Source organism: Coptis chinensis, chromosome 2 (genome assembly GCF_015680905.1).
Source record: "Coptis chinensis isolate HL-2020 chromosome 2, ASM1568090v1, whole genome shotgun sequence".
Classification (NCBI taxonomy): Eukaryota; Viridiplantae; Streptophyta; class Magnoliopsida; order Ranunculales; family Ranunculaceae; genus Coptis; species Coptis chinensis.
Window position 1 is genome coordinate 109,354,133 of NC_141457.1, and position 16,028 is coordinate 109,370,160.

Sequence of the window (16,028 nt, forward strand, 5' to 3'; positions counted from 1 at the left end):
AAAAGAGGACATGTTCAAATTTTTTGAGGAAAAGAAGCAGGAAACAATAGAATTATTTTGCAAAAAGGAAGAGACATCATTTCAAGACATTTTTTATTTCCAAAAGAAATACACTTGGGTTGAAAAAATTTATTTACTCGGCCTATATTCTCTGTCAAATTTATTTTGGCAATAATACATGAAAGGTTTTCAAACAAAGAAGCACAGGGAGAACTTCGGTGTTTATGACTGACTGATTGAGATAACTTTGACAAGCAAGTCTCACATGATGGCATGATGCAAAAGATCGTCCATGAAGTAGGAAAGCCAAATGCCAAGTGAAATTTCTCCATGCCCCTCACGCCATGAATTCTTCCGTAGGAAAATTCACAAGCATGGAGAATACCTTTGCAAATGCTTCTTACTACATGAAACTATTCTACCACCAAGTGAGCTGTACTCACAAAAATATCCCCTGAAGGGTAAGTTGAAATAGGTAAGAGAACTTTCAAAATCATGGAGACCTACACATTTATTTTATGGAAGAAAACATTTTTTTGGAAAACAGAAGATTAAAATAGTTTTTTTTTTTTTTTTTTTTTTTTTGTGAACGAGTTTTTTTTGTAAGAAGTCTTTTTTCGATAATATTTTAGAAGAAAAAAACCATTGGTCAGCATGATATAGAAAGAGTTGATTTTTTTTCAAAAACAAAAATATGCATTGTAAAACAAGTTGAAGAAAAAAAACAACGGGTCCTTGTTTTGAAATCATCAGATAAGAAAATTTTAGCTTCACAAAACTGTTATCAAAATCATTGTGTACTAAAACACTTTTATTGTGTACCAAAAAAATTCTGACTATAATTATAAGCAAAAGAAACAAAAACCCTAAATTCACACTATACAGGCATAGATTTTATATTGGAATAAAACATGATAAACATATAAACATTAACTTCTTTTCATCAGATAGTAACGAATTCAGAATATCCTGAGCTTAATACATACAGCTATACTTCTATGAGGATAAGACCCAAAGGGTTCTACCAGAGCTGGCCTAATAAACATTCCTTAGTCCCTAATAAAACAAAAGGCAAATAGAATACATGACAATCAGAACATACAATTTCTAAAACAACACAAAAAATAGATCTATTACGACGAATAATTGATGCGAACAGCATACCTTAGTCTTTAGTAGCCAAGCAGGTATATCTCTTCTACATCATCTCTATTAACAAGTACAAGGCTTAGCAAACCAGATCGTTCATGATATGATGATAAAACAATATCTAACAGCACCACAAGTAAAAAAAATTAAAATATATGTAAGACTGATTATGGGGGTTAGGGAGCTAATCTTTGTTTTGAAATAAGTATGTGTGGCTGTCACCAAATTTTCCTGCTCTCTGAGATGTTTTCTCTCCCCATAATCCTTGAATACAATCGTAATTTTTTTCCTATGCACGGGCCAGAACGGTGGTAGATTTTCTTGTCTATACTTATAACTTTACGTGGAAGAGCTGCCACGGTCTTTAAAATCCTGCATCACGACATAACTCGAGTACAAACTAATGAACAGGTATATAACAACCAACAGTTGAATACTCTATTACTTTCTGCAGATCAAAGATGGAACAGGTTTTAAGACTTCTTTTAATTACAAAAGAAAAACTGTGAATTTCTGTTTGAAAAGAAGATACTTATGGGTTGAGGAAATTCTTTAGTCAGCCTATATTCTCTGTCGGAAAAAAAAACACTCGGATGCTTCTTATTCCACAAAGTAGATCTACGAATCCATCCTTAAATTGTTAAACACTAATAACTAAGTAAAAAACAAAACGTCAGAGAGGAAGAGATAGATAACGAGGTTACCATCGCATCATCAAATCAAACGACTAAACTGGTGAGAAAACCTATAATTCAGATTTCAGACGACGTGAAAGCATGTTTCCCTTGAGAACCAAACTACGGAAAAGACCGCTTGTTTTTAGAACAACTGATGTGATTGTAATGACCCAACCATATCTTTCTTTAGAATTAGAACAACTGATGACTGTAATGACCCAACCATCCCCTTCTTTTATAACAACTCCTTAAACCGAGTAGCGTGGGAAATAAGCACCAGGGGTGGCGTCGGAATTAAGCAAACCGCGTGAAATTTAATCTAACTTACCAAAACCGCAAAGTCCAAGCCCGGTCATATTTGTGAAAGAAAGTCCAAAGCCCGGCCCACTACCCTTGAAAACAAAGCCCAGTCCATTGTCTCCCGCACGTTCACTGCTGCTACCAACGACCAACCAAGACCATATCAACGGACCAACCAACGAAGGTTAGGCACTTAGGCATGTGTATTTTTTCGTAATACACAACTGATAAGTGATAACATGTATCTTGCAAAGTGCAATTGTGCACTACCTCCTAACCAAACAACTCTGAAGTCTTGGAAAATCCTATAATGAGAAATAAGCTTGCTTGCCCCATTAAAGGACTTGAGGACTCGACCACATATTACCTCTGATTCACATAAGTCAATTTTGGGGCTCCTCAAATGATTGTCGAGACTGAGAGTCTTGAAATTATATTGTCTCGTACTCCGATAGTGAGGAACCATTCTTGATAGGGCATCCTGTAACCATTTGTTCTTTGTATGTCCTAGCCCTATGCATGGGTAATTTAAGCATATATGACAAGATTCTGTACCATCAGTAAGCCATTATGCTAGTTCCTAAACAGCGAATCCGCCCATTTCAGTAAATTTGAAAATACATCCATCGCTGAACCAAACATATATAAGAAAAACTACATCAACTGTGAGACACAATAAGACATGCAGTATAAAATTGAGCTTCATACATCATAATCACACAGACCAAAAAAGTTTAATGAGATAGCTGACATCTGAACTACCATAATCAGGTCGGAGACAAATTAACATCAAATTACCATCATCACAATTCAAAAGAAACCTTCCAAGCAGTGACAGGTAGGAGTTTGACTTACATCAAGGGCCAACGCAAGATCACATTGCCTAGAGGATTTTGAATTACATTAAGGGACCAATGCAAGATTGCAATGGTAGATGCAAATGACACGGAAGTGTAGTGGTATCCAACTTCCTTTGGCACCAGGCGCACGTTGTAAACACAAGATCCGAGGACTGCGGAGATGGCCACAAGCCCACAATCACAAGGTCTGAAGAAACCCTATGTAGGATTTCTTATTTGTCAACTATTGAGGATACAGAAACCTAGCGAATGAATGCAGTGAAATCCATTCAGAGCTTGAACTATATTGTACTAAATCTAGATCATGGTTTAGCCTAAAAACCCACTTGATCAGACTTACTTGAAAAATAAACCCAAGGTTAACGTGACAGCTTACCGCCAATGTCCCCAATCCCAGACTCCCATAATTCCAGATGACGAATAACTAAGAAACATGTTGATTGCATCAAACCATGCTCGATCTTCACTGAAGCGTTTTTCTTTGTACCATTCAATTGTTTGTGTATACCACAACAGCCAACATGAACTGTACACTTTTTTACCTCTAAATAAGAGTGCACAATCTATGTCTTATATTTTCAGTTTAGAAGTAGACATTCTTTGATTGGTATTAAGACTGCATCAGCTTAAAAGTAGCTAAGTAAACTGAATACTTAATTTCAACGTCCGTGCAGGACAAATCAACCTGCATATTTCAGGTAACATCCAACGCAGCTACAGGAAAATAGGAAGTAGGAACATTATCTGAAATATTGGATTAGATCCTGGTGCCGATATTTAAAATATATCAAGATATTTCGGCTGGGGTTTAGGGTTTTTACTTGATAGAAATTATGAATGAAGGAACCGAAGAAGATTAGAGGTCGACCTTGAAAGAAAGAAGACAGTATCATTTCACTTTCTCCACTTTGGGTAAGTTTCTACAAAAAAACTAAACTACTCTTTACAGTTTATCAATTCTGTTAAAATGTTGCAACGTTTAGTTGTACTTCATAGTAGAATTAACACTACTAGTATTGTTTTAGATTTAAGACCCACCCTGATATCAACAACCCAACTGACTAGATTCATTTCTAGTATCGTCTCAAGACCGAATTTCACAGAAGAGTACCTCATTAACTCGTGTGGGTTATCCCCAGAATCAGCTCTCAAAACTTCCAAAATTTTTGTTCTCAAGGAATCCAAAACAGCTAAACCTGACTCAGTTATCTCTCTCTTCAAATCCTACGGTTTCACTGATAGCCACATTTCAAAAGTCATCTCTTGCCACCCTGAACTTCTCCTAGCCCTCCCGAGAAAAGGTTAAAACCAAAGCTTGAATATTTCAAAAGCATTGGCATTTCAGGACCCAATCTTGGTAAACTCCTCTCCAAGAACGTACATTTCTTGAGAAGAAGCTTAGAGAATTCTACCATCCCTACCATTAATTTCCTTAGAAGCCTTTTCCCCACAGATGATGGCATCGCCATTATTCTTCAACGGTTAAAGTGGTCCAGTAATTTAAAGGACAAAATGGGAAAAACGTAGCCCTCCTGCAAGATCATGGTATGCGAAATCTTTGATCTCAAAATTGATTAACAGGAACCCTCAAGTTCTATTTTGAATCCAGCAAGCTTAATGCAAGTGTATTGAACTCAAGAATATGGGTTTTAGTCCTTCAAGTGCGTGTTTGTTAGTGGATTACATGTGCTTGTGGGGATGAAGAAGCCTATATGGGACTCGAAATTGGAGGCTTATAAGAGTTTTGGTTGGTCAGAAGATGAGGTTCTTTCCTTGTTCAAGAAAAACCCCTCTGTAATGGCCACTTCAGTGAAGAAGATCAATTTAGCAGTGAATTTCTTCATGAATAACTTGAATTGGACTAGAGAAGATATTGCCAAGAACGTGGCTGCTATTAATTTAAACATGGAAAAGAGGATCGTTCCAAGATGTTATGTTCTTCAAATGCTGTTCTCAAAGGGTCTACTAAGTTATAATGGTATTGGTAAGGCCTTATTTGTCGCAGAAGATGTGTTTTTGGCAAAGTATGTGATCAAGTTTCAGCATGAGGAACCCAAACTCTTTGAAGAGTACCAAAAGAAGTTGAGTACTCAAGGTTCGAATATTTCTTCCAAGGATGGATCTAAGAATGTGAAATTGTAGAATGTAATATAGGCAATTGTTCAGGTCGATGGTAACTGGTTGGTTACATAAACACGTGGGTAAATTATATGTTTCTATGAGACTGCAATTTCCTTAGCTTTGCCAATGGAGGCTCATCGACTTTTAAAAGGTGTTCTTGTCTCGTTTTTCTAAAAGTACACCCTCGCTGTTTAACTATGTGCATCTTGGTCTAAATGTAAGTTTTATAATTTAATCACCTCTAAGTATGTCTTTTAAGTTTACCATTATGTGTTTTGTCTCTCAGCTTGTTGGTATATTGCAATACCGTACATGGAAAAAGCCAGATGATCTCTCGATGCTGTAAATTAAGGTTTTCAGTATATGGTCCTCCCCACCTATCACTCTACATCCTAATGCAGTTAAAAAGAGTTTACGTGTTTTCCTTAAAGTTCCTTCATCAATCTGGTGTGATAATGTAAGTGTAATCTCCCTAGTATCTAATCCCATTTTCTACTAGAATCAAATATGTGCCTCTTTGTAACAAACATAACCTAGTTGTAACTGCTGAAGCAGTTGATTTTTCCAGCTGTAATAGATGGCATTAGAGTTAGTTGTAGTGTCTAGTTGTCACTAGAGTTAGATGTATTGCCTGATGACCTGTAAACAATATATTGACCTGTATTGTAAGATCACTTCACTTCAATGATTACAGTTCATTTCTTCAGTTCTGTTTCACACTTAAACTCTGAAAGTTATTGTGAACTGCATTGGTCGAAAGCATTAATAGGAGCGAAGGCGTTGTCTTGGTGATATTGTTTATCAGGTATCATGATGAGGTAATTCAACATTAAAGTGAGTATTGACATATTTTCAAGTTGGATCAAGGACTGGTGTAAGGATAATTTTAAGTTTATATTACTTGGTTCGGAGACTAGTTCTTCAATATGTTACTACTGTACAACAATGCACTGTTTTGAAAATTTGAATAGATGCTTACTTGAACCAGGGGCTGACATTTATTTTTCGTCTCAGTTTCTATAGATTTCTGTTTGGTGATTATTTTTGTGGTGTAATTGGTGTTGGAGAAAGTTTCCATAATTGAAGACCATGCAGAAATTGTTGTTAAATATATCATTTCTGTTTCTTTCTTTTATCGGCTTATGTAATTTTCCATTTTGTCTATTTTTCATCCTCCTCACTCAGTTTCTTAATCATATTCAATCTTTTTCACCTATTCAACACTTGAAGTGAATTAGCATAGAAATGAATTGAATTTTAAAGAAGCAAAAAATTAGCAGGTTTACCTCCCCCCCCCCTAGATGTATTAGTAATAAGCTCCATGTCAAGTAAGAAACAACTGACATGGACCTATAGACGGAGTAGTAATACACAAGAGCTGCTAGCTCAATTGGTTCTATACTCCTCTCGTCATGGGAAAGGTTGCAACTTTGAATCTCGCCAAGTGTTGGTTGGAATTAATTTCTTGTGTAATTATGTACGTGATGAGCTAGGTGAGCCTTCGGTCTAGAGGCGGTCTTTGCTACGATAGGTGGACCAGGGAGCAAAAACAAGTATTCATTGGACAATGTGGAGGTGGTTAGGTCTACTCAAAATGGCCCATCGGCGAGAGCCTTTGGGCTAGGTTCCCTTCGAGGTTGATGAGACTTTGTGCTAGGGTCTTTCAATGTAACTAGTGTGGGTCTTCCTTAACACTTTAAATATTTAAAATTAAATAACAAAATAATAACAAAATAAAAAAAATGCATGCTTATGAGTTTTTTATCCGTTTATCACTAGCTTTCGAACTCTTCTTACGAACGGGTGTCGTTATATTTAATTATCTTAAACAATATTAAACTAATCTCAAAACATTATTTTCCGTTAATTAGTCTTTGAGGTTAGTCCAATGCAATTGCATTCGGTTTCCGGTTTTTCGTTAATTATTCTTTGAAGTTAGTTCAATGTATTTGTATCCAATTTCTGATTTCCCTTTAATTATTCTTTGAGATTAGCTCAATGCATTTGCATTAAGTTTCCGATTTTCCGTTGATTATTCTTTGAGATTAGTTCAATACAGTTGTATCCAGTTTTTGATTTCCCATTAAGTATTCTTTGATGTTAGTTCAACGCATTTGCATCCATTTTCCGATTTTCCGTTAATTATTATTTGAGGTTAGTTCAATGTAGTTCCATCTAATTTCATATTTATTATTAATTATTCTTTGAGGTTAGTTAAATGTATTTGCATCCATTTTAGTTATTTCCCGTTAATTATTCATTAAGGTTAGTTAAATGCAGTTACATCTAATTTTCAATTTTCCGTTAATAATTATTTGAGTTTAGTTTAATACAGTTGCATCAAGTTTTCGATTTCCCATTAATTATTCTTTGATATTAGTTTAATGAAGTTGCATCTAGTTTCTGATTCCTGTTAATTATTATTTGTCGTTAATTCAAAGTAGTTGCATTCACTTTGTGAATTATTGTTAATTATTCTCTGAGGTTCGTTCAATGCAGTTGCAGCTAGTTTCCGATTTTCGGTTAATAATTTTTTGAGTTTAGTTCAATACAGTTGCATCCAATTTCCGATTTGTTGTTAATTATTTTTTTATGTTCGTTTAATACATCAACATCCAATTTATGATTTCTCGTTAATTATCCTTTAAGTTAATTCAACACGGCTGCATATAGTTTTTGATTTCCCGTTAATTATTCTTAAGTTAGTTCAACGCAGTTGCATCCAGATTCTGATTTCCTATTAATTATTTATTGATGTTAGTTTAATACGGTTGCTTCAGTTTCTGATTTCCTGTTAATTAATATTTGAGGTTAATTTGATGCATTTTGCATCAAGTTTTCGATTTCTGGTTACTTATTCTTTGGGGTTAGTTCAATACATTTACATCCAATTTCCGGTTCTCTGTTAATTATTCTTTGAGGTTAGCTAAAGACATTTGCATCGAGTTTTTTATTTTCCGTTAATTATCTAAGGTGGTGTGTAATACCAACTTATATTAATTATTTTGTAATGTCCTTGCAAACATGACATAAACATATATGATTCACTACGTAGGATCATCAAAGATTTCTAACTGCATTTTTTTTTTAAAAAAATTTGTTATTAAATGCTAAGAATATAACTAAGAATTGATGATATTACACATTTTTTTCAATGGTTAAACTGGATAATTCTTACAATATACATAGTTGCATATTTTCCTCAAAGTAGATAATAAATCCACCAAATAGCAATGATGAATTTTGTAAGTTCTAGGTAAAATCTAGACCAATTGAGACAGAGCACGGGGATCATGAGTTTATATTAAAATGCAACTCAAAATAATAGCATAGTAAAATACTGGAGTCAACTCTAAAGCAATGGAAGTCCTAATTTCATTTAAAAAAAATAAAAAAAATTGTAATTATAGATAGGACCTTGGTGGATTTGAACCACGTACCATCTCTTGAGATGTATATACACACTCAAATGCTCTTCCATTGAGCTAAAGATCCACTCTAGGACACTTTCGGAAGCATAATATGCAACAAGACAATTGACCATTTTAACTCTTAAATAATAATCAATAATTAGTTTGTAAATATGTCGGTTTCTGCCCCGTGAATGGTATGAATTTTGCCTGCCGATATCGCACACATCTTCCTTAGCCAAGCCCAAAGAGCATTTGAAGCTGCCAAAGCAATTCATGATCTGAATGGTATAGCAAGTATTTTAGGAGACCACTACCCTTACCATACAGAGTTCCTAATAACAATTGTGAAAGTTTTGGAATTTTCGAAGAACATCAGTCCGCCATTTATGCTATTACAAAGTGTCTATATGCTTTTGGAGTGTGCGTGGCATCCAATGTTATCCCCCACGCATGGAAGTTAGGGCCTGCTTGATAAATTTTCCTACTTGTTGGGCAAATAAATAATGGGAAAATAATTTCCCACTTCAAAATTTGCCAGACAAATACCTAGTGGGAAAATTTTGTTTTGTCGTTGCTTGTTTGCACAATTTGCATCGACTGGCAAATGTTGGCAAATGACATTTGACAGTTTTGCCGGTGCTTGATAACACAAAATTTTCCACTGACAAATAAATTTTAAAATTTATTATTTTGTATTTAAAATGTTTCATACATTTTAAAAAGATAAAACACATAACAACTAGTGCATGTCTTTAAATTATTCACGTTCATATGGATAGAAAGAGTGATATCATTGGAAGTTAAATTGTAACGTTGGTAAATATTTTTACATTGACTTGTGATCTCATGAAGGAAAATTACATTTCTTACTTTGCACCCATCTTTGTTCTGTTGATTAAAAAAATAGATAAAAACACTTCACAGTGTTGGTATCCAAGAGTGCAGTTACTACAAAATACAAGCATGGATCAGAAAGCATGAACAAAACAAAGTCGCCTAGTTGCAGTTTATACTCGAACAATTTCTCAGGAGCTTTGTGAAACTTTTACGCATTTCTCAGGAACACCACTCACTCACTACCTGCAACACCTTAGCACCACCCACCAACACCTGCAACACCGTAGCACCACTCACAAGCAACTGGCAGATAGCAGCAGCATCACTTGTCAGCAGCAACAGCACTTGTCAGTTGCACTTGTCACTTGTCAGCAGCAGCAGCATCACCCACACACCTGCACATCACACACATTCCACTCCACCTGCAAAATTTAACTTGGAACATAACAACACAATTAAAAGCACTCTCACACAGTTACACTACAACTAAACAAACATAACTAAACAATCTATTCACTTCCAAACAAGTCTCCAAACCTTCAACATCACCATTTCCAACACACAAACATACCCAAGCTAAGGTTCCAACTAAACCACTACCAGCCATGTTACCCGACTCAAACATACCCATTTGAGGTAAACTAAGTACAAGATATAAAAACAATGAATACCTGAGTTTTTGTTTGACAATAACAACAACAAAATTAGAAAGAATGCACGCAGACTTGCATCTAACTAAATCGATCATGAAAATTTTCAAAATATACATTTGAAAAAATAGCATACACCCATATAATACAAAAACAAACGTTGACAAGCTCCAAAACTCTAGTTTTTTCAAAACCAAAGCAACAAATATTCAGCCATATACATATATAATGACAAGCTCCAAAACCAATATATATATTCATAAAAAAAAAAACAAACCGCGATTGGATTTCTATCCTGTTTCTTTGGAAGCTTGAACTGCTCGATCAATCTAAGTTGTTCACACCATCATATCCTTGACACCTAAACAAGAGCTTTATTAATGAACCTACATAGAGGGGGGAGAAGTAAACATAATAAGCTCACTCTACAGTGGAAAGTAACTCGAGTACAAAAGATTATGTTTTTTTAGTGTGGTAGGGTCGTCAAGAGAAACAAACACACTGTCATCAAGCTCACTCAGAGAGAGAAAGAACTAGTGCAATAAGTAAGTACGGTAAAGAACAAGACTATCATATGAACCAACAGAAACACAATGAAAGCATAAGTCATTGGAACCAACCAGATGAGAATTTTATTAATAGTGATGTTAGCACAGAGTCACGCATTACGCTAATGGTGATTCAAGTAACAAGATGGTTATGCGTATGAAAAAAGCATATGTATGGCTACAATATACCGCCACAATCTTAAAATGGCGATCATCACGCAATTATCAATTTATGCAAGATAAAAGGTCAATGAATTTGAAACCTACCGGATAGCAATTTACAAGACAGCAATTCAAATGTAATTCAAGAAAAAGAGTAAATACAGGAAAATCGAAGTTATTTTGATGAAACTTATATATAGGGCCATAGTAGTAAAAAAAAGAGAAGTTCGGGCAAGTATTGCATATTCGAATCTAAAGAGCAAAACTGCTTCAGACTAACCTTTGATGAATTATCAAAATGCTCAATAGGTAAATTCTCTCTTCGACCTTCCATTATATTAAAAACCAAGATAACATGCCTAGCTTTTTTAGGACTTTCCTCCAGTTTCAAAGCGAGCCAGACACAGCTCGCAGCCACTCTCTACAAATTTATAACCATAAAGTATCTCATAAACTCAGCTATCTACCAACAATGCAAAACAAAACAAAATACACGCGCCTTCACACTCAAAAACAGGGCAAACGACTTCTTGCAGTAAAACCGATGGAAAAGAACTTGGCCTGTAGCCATTACAGCTTGAGGTTTGTTTGTAATAATAAAACATTAAAATCCAATGGGCAATCATAACCATTTCAAAACATAAAAAAAACATACTGTTTAAGTAAAATGCCGCTTTCTTGGATGAGATCACAGCCGCAAATTCTAAGAGTTGTCTCTGTAGCTTCATCTATTTTGTCTTTTCTAGAAAGTGAATTCTTTAACTGCTCTTCCGTTAGATAGAACATGTCGTAAATCATCGTCAAAGGAGATTAATTGGGATGATTACTCGATTCCAAATAAATAAACTTTATATATCAAATTCCAGATTGTAATTTCCAAATTGATCCTTGACACCATCATATACGGAAAAAAACAATCAAAGCTTGAAGAATTTCTCACCTTGATTCGAACGAAGAAAGAGAGGAAGGAAATTTCCAAATCTGGAATTGAAATTGAAATCACAGTTCACCAAATTGAAATTCGGAGAGATAAAGTTGTGGCGCTTACTATTGAGCGAGATAGAGGGAGAGAGCAAATGGGTTTGTCTCAGGTTGATCAAAGGAGGAGGCAAATGGTGCGGGAAAATTTCGATCGAATTTCTTCTGGCAAAATTTATCCAGCTCCCACATGGATATATTTTTCCTGCTTTGAGTGGGAAAATTCGATCACGTGACTGTTTTGCCGGCAAATCTCTTTTTTTTTTTGCCGGTCCAAAATATAACAACAAGCAGCGGCAAATACCCTTTTAAGTAGGAAAATGTTGATTTGCCAGCGGGAAAATGGGTTATCAAGCAGGCCCTTACAGGTATAGAGAGGCTAGTTAATGGTAATTGATGGTTATGTAACTGGCCCACTCGTTTGAGATAGATGCTCCAAATTAAATCAACATATGAATGAGTGAAGATATTAGGAGTTAATTACATAGTGCTTAGGAGTTGCACATTTTATGAGGAAAAACTCATAAAAGTAAAATAAGTGACCCTGCTATATTCTTCTTAAGTGTATAGTAAACTAATTCCGAATAGGTAGCAACGTGTTAAGAGAAGACAAAGGTGAAGTCGTGAAGGTGATTTATTTTAGTTAGAGGAGCGCAGTTGCTTTCGTGGAATTCTAGCCCCTTCTCATTGAATTCTTCCTCTCATGGGTCCAAATGCAGACAAATTAACACCTTCTCATAGAGACAAAATAATAACCTGCAATGAGTAATACATAAGTAGAAATAGGAGCAATGCCATGCACAACTATGACATAAAAGATAATTATTGTACGGATTAAGATGGATTAACCCATACAAGAAAAAACATAAGCGGAAAACAAAACCATAAGAAGGGTTCATTGGAAGTATGCCCCCGGCCCACCATTTGGGAAGTTGTGAGGCCATATAAGTAGGCATGTTGAAGGAGTTTTTTTCTTTTAGTATATAGCAATCAACAATAATGAAGTCGACTCAAATATATAAATAGTTAAGTTTGGTCACCAATAAGAGGAATCATATTTATCTTGGATGCTAGAATAAAAAAATTTTGGAAAGATATAGCCAATTCATCACATATATGTTCTTCTATCATAGTTTATCTATAACTTCATTTTATACTTAGACTATGCTTAACTAGAGGTCCTACAGAAAGTCTCATACTCTATGTACCTTTATTAGGTGTCAGTTTTGAGCACCTTAGCAGATCATGTGCATTGTTGCATATTGTCGTTTAAAATTTTGATGCTTTTAATCTATTTGATATAGTTTCATGATCAAGATTAACTTGTGTCTTTACTCTTATACCTCAAGCGTAACATCATCTTCTAATAGAAATATTTCTAAGCTTTCATGGTATTTTGTTACAACAAATTCCCAACTGCATACTAAGAAATAGCCTCTTATACAAATTAAATCCAAACCCATAGAGAAGTCATATTTACACCATTTTATCTTTTATTCTATTAGTAAAACAATGATTCAAAACAATTAAAATTGGTTTACACCATTTAATCATCTAGTTAATAGTTTCAAGTTTGAAAATAGAACGACTCAATGCGACTGAAATAGGAAATCAACAAACCGTGAAAGGAGTAGGGAAACTGGATCCAAGTCAATTCATTTTACGTGGTCAAGACCATTCACCTATTCTTTCCCACCTGTTTTATCAAAGATTTTATTTTAATACTAACCAAGCACTTCATGACCACCATAATCAATATAGTACACAAAGGTTTAGTCATCGGGTCACTATCAATAGTTTTTCCAATAAACCAAGTAGAAGCAGTTTTATTTCCTAGAAGAATTGTCAAAAAGCTTCGAACGGTGACTTCTTCTCTAAATATGCTCCTATAACTAATTAGGAGACCCAACAACTTAAAAAAATCCCCTTTGGTACTATCCAATATAAACATCCTCATCGCGAGACTGTAGATGAAATCCTTCTAAATATCATCCATGTTATAAGCCAATGATCAACTACTCATCTGGTATTAGCTATTACATAATCTTTCGATAATTTCAAGTTATAGAATAACCATGAGAAAAAAAAACATAAGATCAGTGTAAAAGGTACATGGTAATAGAAATTTGAGATAAAAACAATGTACCTAGATAATAAAAACAGTGTACCTAGATAATTAGTACTTGGAGTTGCCTACTTGTAGATTAGATTTTCTCGATCTCTTGGCTAGAATAATGTTGCCCACTACTTGATACACTTAGCAGAAAAGGTGACAATCTAAACATCTCGAAATCCAACACACTTGAATTACCATTTGCTCATTACAGTGACCACACTTTCCATAGCCAAATCCATAGTGGATCCCCTGAACGACTTGCATCATAGAGATCACTGTTATCTACTAACAAATATGTTAAATTTCTTAATAAGAATGACATTGGTTTCTACTATAAAGGAGTAAAAGGACTCGAAAAACATCTTAGTAACAAATATTGTAGCGGATATATCATGCATATATAATTATAAAGTGTTGATTTAACGGTAAACAATGAGTAACTTACAATCTTAAATAGTCATATGTATCTTAGATTAAAAAGAGACAAATGGGGAAAAAAAACCTTGTGATTGATGGAGGATTGTCCATTTGGGCCAACAAAGCTTCTCTCTAGAGGACAAAGAATTACATAGTTTTCTCTTGCATGATTAACCATTGTGCCGTTTTCTACCCTCATGTTGAGCCTTGCAATTTTTCCCAATAATATTAGCTACTAAATGTGTCACAGCTAAGCACATGATTCAATTGGTAATTGAAAAAAGAAAACTCAAGGATATCATAACTTAAACAACAAAATCCAATCACAACATATGTGTATTTGGCTAAAGATGTGACAAAAAATCGGGGGAAGTGATAGTTAGAACCAAACTTTAGAGACTAATACAATCACATTATTTAGAGATAAGGTCTCTATGCAAAACCCAATCAACGTTCAGATAGAACTTTTAAAAGGCCTCCCTATTCAAAATTTAAATACACTTGAAATGTAAATGACTAATAGTTTGATTAAAATAGTTGTTATTACCTTGAGAGCCACCCAACATCTTAAGGGCATTCACAAATCGTCAACATAAAATCTGGTGAGTTCGATGAGTCCGTGAGTTTGGAGTAGAGGTCGCTAAAAATCTCATTTGGTTAAATCCATTCAAGTTTACCTTGTGATTAAAGATTATACACAAAATTTGAAGTGAAAAAATAAAATAAAATAAAATAATATATATACAAAAAATCCTCCAAAGAACTCTTTTGTCGTGGGATATGGGATCTCGTGATGACCGATGTTGTGCATTGTGCAATTTGGCAATACACATCTCACCGTGGGATATGGGATATCGCGGCAACCCGATGCTATATAACTATCGGGTATGTGGGGTATAAAATGACATATAAAGAATAACCATTATTGTTATACTTTTTGCCAAAGGGGTGTCAATCCCATAAAGTGGGGTGTCAATACTGGAGTCTAAAATCACTATACAAAAAAATTGGATTTTTTCAATGATATTGCCTGATTTTTTATTTTTTTTTTTGATAATAGTAATAAACTAGAAATCGCTAAGCCCAGTGGAGTCACCTGTTATTTATAAGCCAGCAAAAACCCACGAGGTCCTCTATTGGGAACTCACGAAATTGCATCGGGCAGCCTCTAGCCCAAGCCCAACAACCAAGTCCAATAGCAATAACCCCCCACCCCCACCAAATCTAAAAAGATAATCCGGAAAACCTTTTCGAACTTCGATCATCTTTTCTAACAACAACATCTTCTCCAATGAGCTTGAAATGATTGGATTATCAATTTTGGTGAGTTAGCAAGGATTTGGAAAACCGGTTACAACCTTTTCGAGCTTGATCTTTTCTAGCGACATCTTTTCCAATGAGCTTGAAATGATTGGAATCTCATTTTTGGTGAATTAGCAAGGATTTGGAAAGGTGGGTGCATTATTTGGGCAGTGTTCTTGGACCGAATTAAGAAAGCATACTAAAGAAATCCAAAATTTGAAATTGAAAAGTTTTTTTTTCCAAAAATTAAAATTGAAAATCTTTTCGTTTTGAAATTTATAGCATTAACAAATCTACTGATGTAGCATGTGATAGGGGTGGAAAAAAAAAAACGTTGACCCATTACCTAGTAGGTAAACTGTTTTTGACCCGCCACCCAAATCCGGACCGACCCAAAAGTTGACCTGCCCTGCCCTGCCCCGCCTCCGTTTCTATGTGGTCTGGATATGGGTGTAGGTATTGTCTTCCAATCCGACCCGTCCAACCCGCACTATTCCA

The 16,028-nt window shown here is 34.9% G+C and overlaps 1 protein-coding gene and 2 long non-coding RNA genes across 17 annotated transcripts in view; 1 reads left to right on the plus strand and 2 right to left on the minus strand.

Moving 5' to 3' along the window:
- Window positions 1-2,046, minus strand: part of LOC147520424 (uncharacterized) — a 42,790-nt gene extending 40,744 nt beyond the window's left edge. For 9 of the 12 annotated variants that reach the window (XR_015212622.1, XR_015212620.1, XR_015212621.1 and 6 more), the window contains exons 1-2: window positions 1,165-2,046; window positions 987-1,056 (exon numbers count right to left, since the gene is read on the minus strand). This is a non-coding gene — a long non-coding RNA (uncharacterized LOC147520424). The remainder of the gene's footprint in view (window positions 1-986; window positions 1,057-1,164) is intronic. The other 3 variants (XR_015212629.1, XR_015212623.1, XR_015212626.1) reach the window with 3 other exon arrangements.
- Window positions 2,047-4,261: 2,215 nt separating this feature from the next.
- Window positions 4,262-5,373, plus strand: LOC147520430 (uncharacterized; the record flags this gene model as incomplete). The annotated part of the gene is made up of 3 exons (XM_086594281.1): window positions 4,262-4,509; window positions 4,568-4,577; window positions 4,640-5,373. Coding segments are annotated over 3 exons (747 nt in total), but the record flags the coding sequence as incomplete, so codon positions are not given.
- A 3,919-nt stretch (window positions 5,374-9,292) lies between these two features.
- LOC147520431 (uncharacterized) lies at window positions 9,293-12,059 on the minus strand. Of its 4 annotated transcripts, none has more exons than XR_015212640.1 (4): window positions 11,658-12,059; window positions 11,373-11,479; window positions 10,998-11,138; window positions 9,293-10,368 (listed from the first exon to the last, which is right to left on the minus strand). It is a non-coding gene; the product is annotated as an uncharacterized LOC147520431 (long non-coding RNA). The 4 variants fall into 4 exon arrangements; XR_015212638.1 differs by having other exon boundaries at window positions 9,293-10,393; XR_015212639.1 differs by lacking the exon at window positions 10,998-11,138.
- Window positions 12,060-16,028: the final 3,969 nt, after the last annotated feature.